Source organism: Mandrillus leucophaeus, unplaced genomic scaffold, assembly GCF_000951045.1.
Source record: "Mandrillus leucophaeus isolate KB7577 unplaced genomic scaffold, Mleu.le_1.0 Scaffold713, whole genome shotgun sequence".
Lineage (NCBI taxonomy): Eukaryota > Metazoa > Chordata > Mammalia > Primates > Cercopithecidae > Mandrillus > Mandrillus leucophaeus.
The window spans coordinates 456,233-474,070 of NW_012107731.1; the positions used below are offsets into that span (position 1 = coordinate 456,233).

General features: G+C 39.3%; 1 protein-coding gene across 1 annotated transcript in view; it reads left to right on the forward strand.

The window, feature by feature from the left end:
• Positions 1-3,968, forward strand: part of MTMR8 (myotubularin related protein 8) — a 106,528-nt gene extending 102,560 nt beyond the window's left edge. The window contains exons 13-14 of the mRNA XM_011965031.1: positions 958-1,084; positions 2,990-3,968. Of these exons, the coding sequence (XP_011820421.1) occupies positions 958-1,084; positions 2,990-3,514 (652 nt within the window). The 3' untranslated portion in view covers positions 3,515-3,968. The remainder of the gene's footprint in view (positions 1-957; positions 1,085-2,989) is intronic.
• Positions 3,969-17,838: the final 13,870 nt, after the last annotated feature.

A 17,838-nucleotide genomic window follows, 5' to 3' on the forward strand; every position in this document is an offset into this window, starting at 1 on the left:
TTATTAGTGTCCCCCAGGCATCCAGAGTATGTCCAGTTTCATCAATGCTCCTAGACAGGTGGCACAAAAGCCATTCCCTTGGTAGATCCTGGAGAATTTAGAATGCTGGGTGCATGTTCCAACTTTTCCCCTTCCCAGGGAGAAGCTGGGAACTGGGATTTTCCCCCTACCCTGTGTTGAGCCAGGTACAGGAGCTGTGGTACATGCCTACATGCTAGTTGAAACTGCCACTTTCTTCTCTGTAGCCCTCCGGATACTATCACATGCCAGACCCTTTCAACTCTTTGAAATAGGTGAGAAAGAAGCCGGTCTTTCAGGTGGCACCTGGAGAAGTTGGGATGTTAGATGAGCAGTCCAGCTTCTTCCATTCTGAGGTAGAAGCTGGGAATGGGGGTTTCCTCCTGATCCTATGGCACTGTGCTGGGAGTAGGGATTATGATGAGTGGATGTTTCTGCTTCTTCTACAGATGTTTTATTTACAATCTGGTTGGTTTCATACTTATCCAGGCTGCAGAAGCCTCTCCATGAGTTGCTGGATTTCTCATAAAGGGAATTGATCCTTGTGTCGCAATTAAATTAGTGTATCCATTGGGGGAAGGAGAGTCCAGGGCTTCCTATTCTGCCATCTTGGTGATGTCACTCCTCTCCCTTATTATTTCATAAAACTACATGTGAGTCTATAATTATCTCAAAGTAAAAGCATAATTTGATTGTTTAAAAGAACCTCAAGTTTGCTAAAGTCTAAAGTGTCTCCTTTACCTGAGATTTTTCTGCTGGTATCTTTACTCTTTCCAATTATGAGCATGTCCATTCTTTTTAATGTCATCAAATTACAGTACTCATGAGATCTTCCCACCTACTAGGCTAATATTTTCTTGGCACAAGGAAAACATTGGTAATCAATCACTCCAGCTAAACTAACCCACTCCCCCCCCCCACCCTTTTTGTCTATTTGAGGTTCTGGTGTGGGATGTATAACCGCTTTGACAAAGGGCTGCAGGCCAAGCAGAGTATACTAGAGAACCTCCTGGAAATTAAGAAACAGAGAGCAATGCTGGAGACAGATGTGCATGAACTAGAAAAGGTGAGGAGAAAAGTCCCAAAGAGAGATCTTCTTGCCCATTCTGGGTAGGTCCAGCCTGCTTGGAGTTGAATTGATACTTGTGGAAAGCTCCCTGACTGGCTTTTTTATACTCTTTGGCTTTTCATGTGTCCCGTGTCTACAAAGCTTTCAGCATAACTCCTTTTCTTACTTCCCAAAATGTGGTAAATATGTCACTCATCTAGATAAACAAGTAAAGTTGTTCTCTTTATCTCTTTTTGGATCTGGATGGAATGAGTAGGAGGAACAAGAGGGAATGACTAGGGAAATCACATAGCATTTGTTATCCATCAAGAGAATAAATATAACATCTTGGGTATACTGATAAGAACAGTGCAATTGCTGTTTTCCAATTAAAAATCTTATAAAAGAAGGTTCTTATTTCCTTCCCATGTAGACTGCAAACTCAGCTTATTGAGTGACCATGTTGGACACTTGTTTTTTAATTACAGGTTACAGAACTCAAAAATTATTTCTTGTTAATTTCATAAACTGAGCTGCTTATGAAATGTAGGGATCCCTAAGGGTTTGTTTGAAGGACAGGAGAAAGGTACCTCTTAGAAAAGAATTATTGGAAATGGTGTGCTATTTAGGAACTGGATGTGAACCCACTTTAAGCCAGATAAGGCATAGCTTTTCTGCTTCCTGTAAGTAAACAAATGTCATTTTATTGTGAAAATAAATGTGTTGTGATTACATCAGATCCCAAACTTTTTAATGTCCTCTTGGGAGGCAACAGCCAGTTACTTGGTTCCATTTTTAAAAAAAGGTGGGAGGGCGAACTAAAGCATAACTTAAAATCATAGGAAGCATGCATCCCCGAGAAGGCCCAGTCTTAAGTAGATTAGATGTAGTAGAGAAACTACTTCTTAGGGCTCCTCTTTTAGCTACTAGCAGATTCTTCCACAAGGCCCTCAGGGAAGGTGCCCTATTCTTGACCCAGCCCTTTCACTTATCCCTGCCTGACTCCTGAGAGAGAATCAGATTCATTTCAAATAGACTCAGATCACTCTGGAAAGACTTCTTTTTGAAGTGTGTATGTGTTGTTATGTATGTGTGTTATTAGCTTTCTTTTTTTAATACAGAGCAGAAAAACAAAAATGGCTGATAGTATCACCCAGATAACCCTGTTTACTTTTTTTAAAAGACAATACAAGTGTAAAGTTAGAAAATACAGAATATAATAAGGTACAAAATGAAAATTTAAAAGACTCCCCCCATCACCTTCAGAAAAATGTATGCATTTTTCTGAAGAGAAGGTCCATAATTTTCATCACGTTTTCAATGGGGACTTATGACGCCAAAGAATCACTGTTGTAAAGTATCAGTGAATCATTATATTATCTCTGAAAGTGAAAATATCTGTTAGAGGTAGCATGAGGTAGATGACAGGTCATAGACTTTGGCGTTAGGTAGATGCAGGGTCAGATCCTAGTTGTTTACTTCGTACATGTGCAAATTTGGGTGACTTACTTAACTTCTCTGAGCCTCAGTTTCTTCATCTGTAAAATATAGCTAATACCTAAACTAATAGGTTTATTATAAGGATAAACGGAAATACTGTGCGTAAAGTGCCTAGCACATAGAAGTATTCAATAAATATTAGTGATCTATTCCCCCGCCCTCTCCCCATCCCATGAACAAAATTGCACTTATCATAAAAGAGGACTTTTATAGATATAAGACCTTTGAGATTCTTCAATGGTAGGGCTTCTAAAGTACTATGGCATGTGATGAGGGAAAGATGTTGTGGGGGAGGGGGCGAGCAAAAGGTCATTTGCTACCATTATAAGTGACAGCAATAGGATCTCTGCAGATGAAGGTGATGTTTGTCTAGTTTTTCTCCTGTTTCTAATTCTTCTTAACCCTTTCTTGCTCCTGAGGCAGAAACTAAAAGCCCGTGATGAGCCACCAGAAGAGATCTGTACCTGCACTCAATTAGGAAACTTATTATCCCAGCATCTGGGAAGTCCTTTGACCAATCCTCTTGGCTTTATGGGTATCGATGGAGACCTGAGTACCTTGATGGAGAATGGCACCCTCTCCAGGGAAGGAGGCCTCCGAGCTCAGATGGATCAAGTAAAAACCCAGTGTGCAGACCTCCACCATAACCATTGTGAGATTGTGAGCAGCCTTAGGGCCATAAATATCTCTGGGGATGTGGGCATCTCTGGAGGGACAGGCATCTCTGAGGCCATGGGCATCTCTGGAGACATGAGCACCTTTGAGACTATGGGCTTCTCCGAAGACTTAGGAATCTGTGGGGCCATGGATATCTCTGAGGCCACTGACATATCTGGAAACATGGGTATTTCTGAGGCCAGGGGTTTCTCTGGGGACATGGGCATCTTGGGGGACACAGGCATCTCCAAGGCCAGCACCAAGGAGGCAGACTACTCCAAGCATCAGTGAGTTAGTTACTCATCTTCCATGCTAGGTATACCTACAGCAGCTACAATGATTCTTGTCCCAGAGAGGGCTATGCTGCTTTTCCAATTGGTTTAAGTGAGTGAAGCCAAGGCATCCCTCTCCCCACTTAAGTCTGGAAGGGAATTACTTTACTGATTAAGTGACCAATATGTTCATATTAAGCAGTACAGAGTGTAGGCAAGAGAAAGAATATGTTATTGTTCTAAAATGGGATTTAACTATAGAAATGTTGCCTCTCAGGTGAGACACATATTAAGCTGGTTCTACTGTCTGTTTTCCTTAATGATCGACCGCCCCTATTTTCTATCCTAACTGCTGTAATGTGAGAGTGAAGTGGAAATATTGTCACAGTGGTCAATAATGACCCTTTTGAGGGTATGGAGAGATGGTATACAGCAGGTAACTGAATTGCAGAATATATTAAAAGAAAATCTTACTTTCAGGTATGCTTAGTCATGGAATATTAGCTAACATTATTGCCAATGGAGACATATAATGTTTTCCTGAAAAGGAAATCAAAATGATGCTTAATTGTTAGCATGAGTGCATGAGTGCTTGGTGGTTTGAAATATATAAGGAAAGTTTTCTTAAGTTACAACACATGCTTTCCCCAACCCACACCCCAGCTAGGTCTTGTTATAATACTTAGCCAATTCCCTTTTTCATAGATAGTCCATAGGTAAACTTGAATCCACTACAGTCTAAAATTATAAATTTCAAATTAATGGGGTTTGAATTAGTAACATTAATTGCATCAGTTCAGGAAGTAACTGAAAATCTCAGTGCTTCAGACTCAGACTGAGACATGGTCTGTGTGCCCATCTGGTTTTGTGGAAAATAGGACCTTTTTTAGGTCTTTTTATGAAGACAAATGGTTTTGCTTATCTAGATATCTCATGAGGTTTGTGGATTTTTTAGACACAATTGGCACTACTTTTAAATCTGGTAGGTTTATCACCTTGTGCTAATGTACAGTTTTGAAAAAAGTCCATTCTGATAGCAGATCCAGATACTCCTGGGGAAAGGGATGTATTTTTATTTAAACACCAGCTTTTCTCCTAGGGGTTGATATACTTGATGGGTTTTTCATCTGTCCTATTGGATATTCAGTCATGATTTTGCTACTTCCACATACTGAGAGTAGGATAGGCCTCAGTCAGTTTGGGTCATGCTCTGTATATTCTCAGCAATTCCAGAACTCTTAATACCAACAGAATCCAGGTCCTCACCCAAAATGTCTGTTCCAAATACTCTATATTTGGCTTAAGCTAAAAAATTAGATGACTTAAAGAGGCATCCCTTGATTATCACATCCAGTTGTGCACGTAGAAATATCTAAAGGATTACCTCATTAGGTGCTTTTCTTTGAGAGAAAGAGGAACCTTTTAAGGGTTTAATTTAAATGTAGGAGAGGAGTGCCAGGATAGCTCCTTGATTTCTTATCCCTAGCTAAACTGTAGACCCAAAATATCCTCTTTAGTGGAAGAACTCTAAATCATCTTGGTTGTCTTTTTTTTATATGTAAACAGGAGTCATTTTTCTATTTACTTCCTCTTGGTAAATTTTTAATTTTTTGTTTTTAAAGAACTCTTAATTTATTTGGGTCTTCCCCATTAATAAATAAAGGCCATATTTTACTTACATGTTCTTGATAGGTACCTTGATCCTATAATTTTAAAGCATCAAGATGATTTCCTTTTTTTATCTCGCTGGTCCTCCTCTTTCCATGATTTAGTCCTTGCTTTATATAACCTAAATCATCAGATGTTGCCAGTTGTCATTTGACTTCTTTTGGAAAAAAAAAATGGGGTTTGTGCACACCATTTTGATCTGGAGGCTGCATCTACTTCTGGCTTTGTGAAGGAAGTTGCCAAAAAGGATGACAGTACCAATCTGCCACCAGTGAGCCATTCTGGATCTTGCTCCCAGATCTTTCTCCCATATCTCAATCTGCATTTTGCAGTTTATTAATTAGCATGATGTTCTGGATAGAGTGTGTTGAGTTTTCAGAGAAAGTAAAAAGGTAAATGACAAGATGTAGTAGTTTTTGCAAATTCTATAAAAGACTGAAGAGTCTTGATTTATTCCTAAAGATCTGTACAGGTACAGTACATAGTACCTAATCTTATTTCTTAGATCAAAAACAAAATTAATCAATAGTGAAAGGAAGGTCTTTTCAATATAATTCTATACTAGAAGTAGTAAACCACAACTCTGGTATTTCCAAAGGTGAAAACAGCATTTTTAAAAGACTGGATTATTTTGTTAATTATCTAAGGCCATGGGATTGATCTCAGTCTCAAAATCTGTGAGGCCAGTTTGTTTGGTCTTTGATATTTTTATTCCCTAACATGCCACATTATTACTTACATATAAAATATACAGAACTTAAAAAAAAAGACTGCATGAAAATCACCTATTTATTCTCAACACAAAACACCTTTTGGTTTTACAGTTGGATTTAAAAATCTGAGAAGAGCCTGGCCGCAAAGGAAGAAAGAGAAACAGGAGAACCTAGGCCAAGCGTGGTAGCTCACGCCTGTAATCCCAGCATTTTGGGAGGCCGAGGCGGGTGGATCACCTGAGGTCAGGAGTTGGAGACCAGCTTGGCCAACATGGTGAAACCTTGTCTCTATTAAAATATAAAAATTAGCCAGGCGTGGTGGTGGGTGCCCGTAGTCCCAGCCACTTAGGAGGCTGAGGCACAAGAAGCGCTGAACCCCAGAGGCGGAGGTTGCAGTGAGTCGAGACCACGCTACTGCACTCCAGCCTGGGTGACAGGAGCAAAACTCTATCACACACACACACAGACACACACACACACACACAAAAGAAACGAGAACCTAAATCTTCTCTAAGACCTCTCTCACTGCTAAGACTGTTTCCTCATCATAGTCACTGATCACTGAAAGACCATCTAAAATAATGGTGCCTGAGGGTTCACACCCTTGTCATTCATCTTCTCCTCACTTCAGTCCATGCTTTTTTACCTATGTCCCATCTGCAAAGTAATCCCAAAAGATATATATATATATACAGGCTGTTGTTAAACCAGGAGTATAAGTCACCTTTTTATAAAGTTAACCTAAGACTTTTCAATGCCGAAGAGGGAGCTATAGTGTTGGAAAGGTAGCATATTTCCAAAGCCATTTCAGAAAATCAATCTTGGCCTAAGTTAGAGTGAACTATTCCATTCTCTCTCTGCGTAAGTTAGAGTGAACTATTCCATTCTCTCTCTGCGTAAGTTAGAGTGAACTATTCCATTCTCTCTCTGTGTAAGTTAGAGTGAACTATTCCATTCTTTCTCTGCTATACCCATGATACCCCATCCTAACCCAGACACCTAGCTAATTTTGTTTTCCTGATGTGAAAAATACTCTAATTAAAAAAATAACCCTCCATCAACTTTCAAAGACAACATAGAAGAAAGTAGGCAGGTTTTATCTATTATTTATACCTTTCTAAATCCAAATTAGATTTGATCTGGCTTCATCAAAACCAATAAAAATATAAAAGAACCATTAAAATAAGAATTAATACAAGTAACAGTTGGGTAAAATATGTGTTCCAGAAAAATTAAGGTAAAGATGATTGCTGCAATTGCAGTTAATATTAGAAAATAAGACAAAAGAAGAAATGTAAGGAGTTACATGGATTGCATTACTTAAGACAAGGTTTGTACCAGCTCGTTAGAAAAAAAAAGGTTTTAAGGTATTGTCTTTCAACAATTCTTATATCTTAATATTCTTGACATCCGATTATCTAGTAAGCAGTTATATGTCACAGTTGTTTTATGCAATGTTTTCCATATGGCTATATCTTTACCATTAAACTTCAAAGTTCAACAACAGAGTATTAAGTCATGCAGTGAGAAGGCCGTAACTTGGGATCTGTAGCTTTCCAGTGATCTAATTTAATACATGGAACAAGTTGATATAGTCTTGATAATTACTTTAGCCCTCAGGTGATTGGTCCTTGGCTAATTAGTTGTCTTAGAAGGTTGGGTAACTTCAGCTGGAGAGGAATATTTGAGAGGCAGGTCATTGTTGAAGACCTGAATGGCAAAAGAGAGTTGGAAAAGTCATTTCTCCCACAGTGATAAAATCCCCAAATTTTTAATATGTTCCAATAATACCAGCTACTACTCTACACTTTCCCCAGGAATGAGATTGGAAATTTATGGATTCAGATGCTGTACTTTTAGATGTTCTGCAGTGGTTTGGTTGGAACCAGAGATGAGACATTCGAAAATGTTACCTGAACTATGTATTAGGGAAAAGATTTTGTTTATCCATCTCTTTTGTTTCCCTTTGCCGTGAAAACTCTATCTAAATAAAACCTGTTCACCACGGAAAAAAAAAAAAAAAAAAAAAAAAGAAGAACAAAGCGTTCAAGATAGGAAAATAAATAAATAAAAATAAAAATCTGAGAAGAAAAAGATGGAATCCAGGTATTTATACACTATTAAAAGTAGATTAGCTATCTATAGGTAGGAGCCCAGCAATAGTGAGGAGACTCTTGAAGGTAAGTTGCCAGGAGTACTAGAAAAGATGATCTATTAATGGCTTTCACTTCATACTCTGATATAGCACCTATCCTGTGAAAGAAATGTGACTCCCTTCCCCCACTGTCCTACCTTTCCAGTTCCCCAAGCAGAAATTCCATTCTCATGTGACTACTCTACTTAAATAGGAAGGCATTTAACCACCTGCCACTGTCATCCACTAATCTGACCTCTGCCTGCTTTCTACACAAGTTTCATAGGCCTGGGGGGGTTACTGCTTATCTTTTCTAAGCATGAGGCAGGCTCTGTCCCTGTGCTTGTGGCCATGCTCAGAGTCTACCATGGCCACCGTTTTAAAAATGCATTAATTATTTACTTAGTTTATGGAATGACAGATTTATCACAGTAATAAATAAAACAATTTTAAATAACAAACTTAAATAACAGCTAACAGTTTGACTTTTTAAAGAAGAAATTCACTAATAAGATTTGCTCTATGAAAGAAAACCTGAAACTCTATATAGAACTAATTAAAAGAATCTAAAGCTTATGGTGAATATATTAGACATGTGTATCTTTGGAAAGTACCCTTAGAAATTATGTTCATTTACCAGCAAGTCAGTTGTCATTGCCTGCCAACATACATGAAACACCTTTTGTCTGAGATACCCCTCACACTTCACTGGAAGTGAGACCTTTCTCAGAACACTTCCAGCCAAAAAGGAATCCAAGTCTTTTTAAGAGGTGCTTTTCAAACCTAATTGGTAACTATTTAAGCTTGGCCTTAATTTAGTAGAAAGAGAAGTTTAATAACTAAAGATGATCATGTTAGTTCTTTGTTACATACTGGCTTTTATTAAACACCCAACTCTTCTTGATGCTAATTAGGCTTTGATATACTATTGGGAAATCTCTCTATGAGAGTATTTTATTAAGTGTACTTTTTCTAAACAATTGTGTAGGGTAACGTAAATTACTTTTACATTAAAATATCCCTCTCAAAAGGGGCTTACTGTACTCCAGATTGGTTTATACCTAGGAAGATAATTCTCACTTTATTACTTTCCAATGTTTATGATTTAGTGATCTCTAAACTAAATTTTTACCTGACCTTCAGGCATCTCACTCTCAGAATTGTTTGTATGATACAGGCAGATATGATTCCAACCAAGTCTGATTGCTTTATTCTAAGTGCCAAATCAAAACCTTCCTTTTGATGTACACATTTAAAAACAAAAAGACAAGGCTTAAGCCTTACATGCTGTTCCTATGTTTTTGTTTTTGTTTTTGTTTTAATATACTGTGAAGAAATGGTTGAGGTGTCAGGCAGTAACAGACAAATGGAAAGATGTGAGGTCATAACGGACTCTTGTTTTCTCGTCCTTTTAAAGGCAGTTGTGATTTCAGAGTATTTGATGGTGGCATAGAAACTTTTCCAAAGCAAAAAACAAAAACGCAAAATGTGCTTTTCAAGCCCTATAAAACATGTCTTCTCTGATTCCCTGGCTGTGGGACTGACAGTCTTTGCCTTCCCCTGAAATAGGAAGTACTAGTATTGTCACCAGTCGGCAGCCCATGTCTCCTTTACATGTCAATGCAAGTAAAAGCATGTTACATTCTCTGTGATTTGTGACTGTTTTCACAAAAGAGAAGTGTGCTTTGAAAACAGCTGTCTCATTTAGACCCATGAGTGTTGCAGGAACTGAACAAACATATGCCGAGAAGTTGGCATGTGTGAAACCAATGGCTTCCATGTTAAGTCTGGTGTCCTGTCTCTTGGTGCTTTTTAAAGCATTGGGGGTAACCTGAAAGCTTTTTTCTCTTCCACAGCTTTGTTAACCTTTCAACCATTTTCATGGTTTCATACTTAACTTTGTAGCAGGCTCTACATCAGCCCTTACAGAATCCCAGTTGTGGAGAAGGAGGTGGGAAGGGTCGGGGGAAGAGAATAATACAGAAACATACCTGGCCAGTTCAACAAAAAGAGTATATACCTATCCATGATTACCAGCATTCCAGTTATTTAAAATTTCATGTGCTCCTTGAGATTAAATTGTTCACAATAAGGTCCAAAAGTCTTTTCCAAGTGGTACTGAGACTACTATATTTTCTTTTTAAGGATTTTACACTGGTAGAAACTCTCCTTAAGAATGCTATGAATTGTGTATTTTCTTTGTCAACATTTTTCTGTTGTGATATGTAGTCCTGGGTTTTCTCTTCTTTTAGAGAGTGAAGGATGATAGGTGGTATTCTCCCCCCTTAACATGTCCCTGAGGCAGATCAGTCCTTAGCTTTCTTTTGCTTCTTTTGCTGAAGCAACATTGGATTTCTCACCTGTCAGGTGAGAAACATGCCCCAAAATCATAGATAATCAGTGTTCAAAGACCCTTGTCTTCTGGTCCCACTTCACATGCATTTGGCCATACCAGTTCACATAAAGTGTCTCCAAGTCTCCACTTCACTTGCATTTGCAGACACGGTGGTTTCTTCATTTTGTGAATGCCAATGAGAATGCAGAGCACATATTCTACTTCTGAAACAGAGCATGTTGTATATTATAGTTTGACAATGCCTCTGGCATAGGAACAGCTAACAAGTTCAGTCCTCTTGGAATATAGCTCATAGTGTAGCTGTGTGTGTGTGTGTGTACTAGAACTTTAGTAGCATCTGGTCTCATAGGTTATTTGGGCATTCAGATGAAGAGGATTTGTCCAAGAAATTAGAAACTCTTTTAGTGCTAAGCCTCTTACTTTGATATTGTCTAGCTAAGTTTAATGAGTACTTTGGGACATGCCAAGCCAGAGATACAAACCAAAGTGAAGCAATTGGCCTTTTCTCTGGGATATATTATCAGGCAGCTTTAAAAGTAAGATTCAAGTATATGACCAGTGTTATCTGTAATACGTTAATGTCAGCCACATACCTGCATGAAGATATGCAACTGATGTATAATTCAGAATTGAACTATATAGGTTCTTTGAGAACTTGACTTTTTATTAGCTCCAGGTGTACAGACTGACACTGTCACAGCAGCTCAAGTCTGAACTTGCCAAGGTACAACAGCGTGAATGATTGACTTTAATCCCCTGTCATGTGTTATCTTAAGCCTGTCACACCACTGCGATATGGATGTGTGACCCAGTGACGATGTTCACTGCCAGTTGTTTTGTCCAGTGCCACAGAGCCCATTGGCCCTCTACTGCAGTTATGTTACAGTTTGTAAATGTTTGGACGATACAGTGTTTTTTATCCAAAATTAAAAACCTTCAGTCTTTTGCATGTGTGAGGTTCCTGTGTATTAGCTACAAATAAAAGAAAAGATGGCATACCTCCAAAAGTGGTACACTGACCTAGCCTCAACAGATGAACCACTTTACAAAGACAGAGTCTGCACGTAGGTTAAAATACTCTGTTGATGTTAAAATAAGACAAGAAAGGTATCCGGGCACCTGGTTCTGAAGAGCACTCTCAGTGACCAGCTGTGAGGGCAAGACTGACACCAACTTAACTCACAAAAGAGTGCTGACAGTATATCAGTTTGTCTGTTCACATTGGGGACAGACCTGTTTACGGACCAAACTCTTCATCCCCTTTCAGGGCCTTCTCTCCTGCCCCCACCACCCCATCTCCCAGCAACCTCACTCATGAATTTGGAGGTTATTCCTCCAGGCCTCAAAAGAGCTTCCCTCTCTGGGGACTACGTGATCTGGGCCTCCAGTGGGTGGAACACAGAGGGACCTGGGTTCTGGTCCTGTCTCTGCCATTCACTAGCCCAGTGGTTTTGGGCAAGTCATTTTCTCTCTCTCAGCCTCAGACGTCTTATCTATAAAATGGGAATGATAATTGTACCTACCACACAGGGTCATTATGCAAGTTAACAGAGCTAACATGTAAAGTACTACCTGGTAAAGTCCCTGGCACATAAAAAAGTCAAAAAGCATTAGTCAGCCTCCTCCTACCTTCAGCCCTGATGCTGCTGATTACACTGACAAGTTCTCACTCTTATGCCTCTTTTTTCACCTCCATTCAGCCCCTTCCTACTCTTCACATAATGTCTATATACAGTCAGATTCCAATATAATATATTATGCTGAATTAACCAACAAATCTTTGTTCATTGTATAATGTTTTTAAAATATAGAGAACCAAAAAAGAACACAGCATAATTTTTCTATGCAGAGAGAAATCTACATGCAGAGAACGAAATAGGACTACTGTTCACTCTTATGTAATAGTCTCACTTAATTTTGAACATCTTTCCATTTCTATAAATAGAGGTTTATTTTGCTATTTTAATGGCCACATAGTATCTCACTATATGAGCTATAGTTTATTCAACCAGGCTCCTATTGTTAAACACGCTACAGCCGCCTTCTATATCAAATTTCAATCTTGCCTTTCTGAGCTATACCCTATTTTCCTTGGTTAGAATTCAGCAACCTGCTTTCTAATTTGAGGTAACCACCTTCCCTGAGGTGACCTATACAGATGGGTAATTTCATCTATTCTGGTAGGAGTTTTGTTTTTTTTTTTTAACAAACAAACTCTGTATTAGTGCTTTCTCCCATTGCTATAAAGAAATACCTGAGAGTAGGTAATCTATCAAGAAAAGAGGTTTAATTGGCTCACAGGTCTGCAGGCTGTCCAGGAAGCATGATGCTGGCATCTGCTTGGCTTCTGAGGAGGCCTTGGGAAAACTTACAATCAGAGCATAAGGCAAAGTGGAAGTGAGGCATCTCACATGGCAGGAGCAGGAGCAGGAGAGTGAAGAGGAAGGTGCTACACACTTTTAAACAACCAGATCTCACAAGAACTCACTATCAGGAGAACAACACCAAGTGGATGATGCTAAACCATTAATGAAGGATCTCCACCTCCAGTACTGGGGCTTACAATTGAACATGAGATTTGGGTTAGAACACAGATCCAAACCATATCAAACTCTAAGGGTAATTTGAGCTCCAAATTTTCATGGTACTATGTATAGAACATAAGCCTGATCTTGGAATTTATTCACTCTGTAGTCCCAAGGTAATGCACTGTGTTAGCTGTGGCTGAGGGTGTGGCAAGCTGGGCACTCTGAAATCAACTATGTTCACAGCCTCCTGTCATTCAGTAAAGGCTTAGTTTCACAGGAGAGATGGTGTCAAAGGAAGCCCCTAAATGAGAAAGCGCTTCTGGATTTGTCAGCCCTCTGACTTACTGTGCTTCCTTATTTGCAAAACAGGAATAATCTCTACCCTGCCAGACTCATGCTGTGATTATGACAACCAAGGGAAATTGTTACTGCAAAAGCACTTTGCAAATTTGGAAGTACTTTTCAAATACAAATTGGTATGATTAGTTTCAATCTTCAAATCCTGTCCAACTGAACTAGAACTACCTCTAGAAGTAAGGAACAAAATCAAGAATGAATGGAGTATGCTTTTGGCCTTTCGGGGGAAAATGCTACTTGGGTATGTGTAAGGCACAGCACATTTGAAAGGCTACCTTGTTTCTCTAGGCCTCTGTTACCTTATATTTAAGACAGGTGGTTTGAACTAGATGATTTCTAGGAAAAGACTGAATACCTATTGAGTGGTTCATCCGTGCCCGGTCTTGGGCTGGGAGCTTTAAATATATTTTGTGTGAATGACATAACTGAAGTCCTGTTCAAAGTCAGCAAGCTAGTATGGAGGCTACTGAAGCATAAGACTGACTAAAATATTGTCTATCTTGAGAATTTCATACTCTAAAATCCTATTGATTGATTGGACTTCCAGTACAGACAAGACAGTGTAGATTCATTTCTCACTATTCCTTCCCACTAAGTACAACCATAAGGCCTGGAAATAACACAAGTGGCAACCAAAGGAGAACTCTGAAAGGTGGTATGAAGGAGAGCTGTTTTGGGATCCCAGGGCTAGTGTAAAAACACAGCAGCAAGATGTTTTATGTCCTGTCACCCAACAAAGTGGCAGTCCAGGCTGGGTATTTCTTGACCCCCAACCTAACAAGAGAAGGCAGCCCAGGTAGGCTTATTCCTCCCCTAGATCAAGCAGGATTCCCTCCAACAAGAGGTGAGCCTGACAGCATCATGAAGAGGGATTAATCAAGACATCAAGACCTCCCTCATTCCCCACTAACAATAAGCAGCCAGACAAAGGGCTCTCCATCTCTACCCTTCCCTACTCAGAGACATGGGCAGCAGGAGACATCAGCAAAAGAGGCCCTGCCACAAGTGCTCATCCCAGGACGACTACTTCATCTCCACAGGCAGATGGGGACCCTGTCAAAACCAGGGACTAGGCAGGGAAGCCTCTTTGTCATTGCAAGCCTGAAAGTTCCATGACCAACTAAGAGACCCTGGGCAACAGGCCTAGGGAAACCATGTCTGCTCCCCTCAGGCAGCACAAGCAGAAAACAGGAGGAGCCCCAGTGGCAGCAGACAAACCAATCAGACCAAAACAGCACCAAAAAGCTTTCAAAAACCAAACTTCACTAGAATGATAGCTGACAAAAGTAGGAGAGGATCTGCATGCTAAAGCTAAATGAGATGAGTGCCTGCTAAAATAGAAAGTTTAAATAGAGTCTCCTAACATAATAAACAAAATGTCCAGGATATAATAGAAGACTCACAATTTAAGAAAAGACAATCAAGTAACATCAACACTGAGATAAATCAGATGTTGGAATTACTAGGATTTTAAAACTGCCATCATAAAAAGGATTCAAAAAGGAATAAAAAATCATTTGAAACAGGTGAAAAATTGGAAAATTTCAGCAAAGAAATAAAAGTTATTTTTAAACAGAACTAAATGAGGCTGGGCGCTGTGACTCACACCTGTAATCCCAGCACTTTGGGAGGCCGAGGCGGGTGGATCACCTGAGATCGGGAGTTAGAGACCAGCCTGACCAATATGGTGAAACCCCATCTCTACTAAAAGTACGAAAATTAGCTGGGTGTGATGGTGTGCACCTGTAGTCCCAGCTACTCAGGAGGCTGAGACAGGAGATTTGCTTGAACCCGAGAGGCAGATGTTGCAGTGAGCCAAGATCATGCCACTGCTCTCCAGCCTGGGCGACAGAACAAGACTCCATCAAAACACACACACACAGACACACACACAAATGAAAGTGGGGCATGGTCCCAGCACTTTGGGAGGCCGAGGCAGGTAGATTGCTTGAGCCCAGGAGTTTGAGACCAGCCTGAGCAACATGGCAAAACCCCCCTTCTCTACAGAAAATACAAAAATTAACTGGGCATGTTGGTGTGAGCCTGTAGTCCTAGCTACTCAGGAAGCTGTGGTGGGAGGATCACTTGAGCTGAGGAGGTTGAGGCTACAGTGAGCTGTGATATCGCATCACTACACTCCAGCCTGGGTGACAGAGCGAGGCCTTGACTCAAAAAACAAACAAAAAAAGAACCAACTGAAATGGAAATAGTACAGGTGAAAGATACAATAATGTTACAGTAGGTAACTAATCAGGTATGAGCAGGGCAGAACAGGGCTCCCCACCACACACACCAGGAGTGTTGGGTGACCTTCAGCTGATGGTCAGGTGGTTAACAGTTTCTCTAAAGTAATAATTGTTCATAGCCAGTGCCAGGGAAAGGCATTCTCCTAATAGATAGAAAACACCTAAAACTGATCAGCAGCTTCCCAATAAGATCCTGGAAGTATGGCAGCATATAAAGCCCCAAGTCAAGAGGTCAAGCTGTGCACTTGGTTTCTCAAGTCGCCCACTTGGCTGTCTTCTAAGTTGTACTTTCCTTCTTTCCTTTCCTTTTTTTCCTTACTGTTCTAAAGCTTTTTAAATAAACTTCCACTCCTGCTCTGAAACTTGCCTTGGTCTCTTCTGCTTTATGCCCCTCAGTCAAATTATTTCTACTGAGGAGGACTGAAGTTGCTGCAGACCCATTCGAATATGCCACTGGTAACTTGGGATAACTTGGATCTCCTCCACCAGTAACAATAACAGAAGAGAAACAAAAAACTCACTGGATGAGCTCCTAGTGGAATGGAGATAACAGATAAGAGAATCAGTGAACTTGAGGATATATAAATTGAATTTACCCAGTCTTATAAAAGGAGAAAACAAAACAAAACAAAAAATCAAGCATGAGGGACTTGTGTAATAAAAAATAATTAAATTTAAATTTAAAAACCATTCATATATTTGAAGTTCAAGAAAGGAGAAAGAGCAGGGCTGAAATAATGGCTGAAAATTTTCCAAATTCAGTGAAAGATATAAACCTACAGATACAAGAAGCTGAGCAAACCCTAAAGGGAGTAAACCACCAAAAGACTCATATCAGGATACATGATAATTAAACTTCTGACAACTGAAAAGAAAGAAAATTATTGAAAACAGCCAGAGAAAAATGATGTATTATTGACAGGAGAATATCAAATGAAAGTGGATTTCTCATGTGAAACTGGAAGCCAGAAAACAAAAATGGGACAAAAGTGTTTAACTGCTGACAGGAAACAAACAAAAAACTATCAGCTTCAAATTGCATTATCAGCGAAACTATCTTTCAGGAATAAATGGGAAATAAAGATATCCTCAGTTGAAGGAAAACTAAAATAATTTGTTGCTTGCAGACCTACTCTTAGAGATGGGCTAAATGAAATTCTTCAAACAGAAAGGAAATAAAGAAGGAAAAAAATCAGGAAAGAAGAGGAACAATAGAGAAGAAATATGGGTATATACAATGACTTATTCTCCTAAGTTTTATAGATCAAACTTGATTATTAAAACAAATTGTAACACCATCTGGTATGCAAGGCAATGGCATTTTAAAAGTGAGTAAATAAAGGGACCTAAATGGATGTAAGGTTTCCACACTTCACAGAGTGGTAAAATGTTAATACTCAGAGGCTAAGTCACATAGATATGTTTTAATACCCTGAGTAACCACTACAAAACTATACAAAGACATACATTCAGAAGCACTATAAATAAATCTAAATGAAATCCTTAAAAGTTCAAGTAATGCACAGGACATTGAGAACAAGAACCAAAGGAAATGAGTAGAAAACAAATACTAAAATGTCTGACTTACGTGCTAAAATACCACCAACTACCTTAAATGTATATGGTCTAAATACACCAATCAAGAGACAGATGAGAAGAGTAGACATCATTTCAAATTTAACAACACAGATAGATTAAAAGTAAGAGTGGGAAAACATTGCCTATATTCATATCTAATAAAATATACTTTAGAGCAAAAAAATTATTAGAGGGACATAACATAATTATTATAGGATCACTCTATCAGAGTGGCATAATCTTAAATGTGTACAAACTAGAATCTCAAAATACATAAAAGAAAAACTAGTGAAATGAGAGAGAGAAACCCACAATTATATCTGGGGACTCCAACATCCACCTCTCACCAGTTTATAAAGCTACTAGGTAGAAAATCATCAAGAATGTAGAACTGAAAGGCCAGGCATGCTGGCTAACACCTGTGATCCCAGCACTTTGAGAAGTCAAAGCGAGAGGATTGTCTGTGGCCAGGAGCCAGGAGTTTGAGACCAGTCTGGGCAACATAGCAAGACCCTGTCTACAAAAAGTAACAGAATTTGCTGGGTATGGTGGCACATGCCTGTAGTTCCAGCTAGTTGGGAGGCTGAGGTGGGAGGATCACATGAGCCCAGGAGTTTGAGGCTGCAGTGAACTATGATCATACCAGTGCTTTCCAGCCTGAGTGACAGAGACCCTGTCTCTTAAATAATATAAAAGTGAAAAATACAGTCACCCAACACAATCTAATTGACATATATTGAGTGCTATACTCAACAGCAGTATA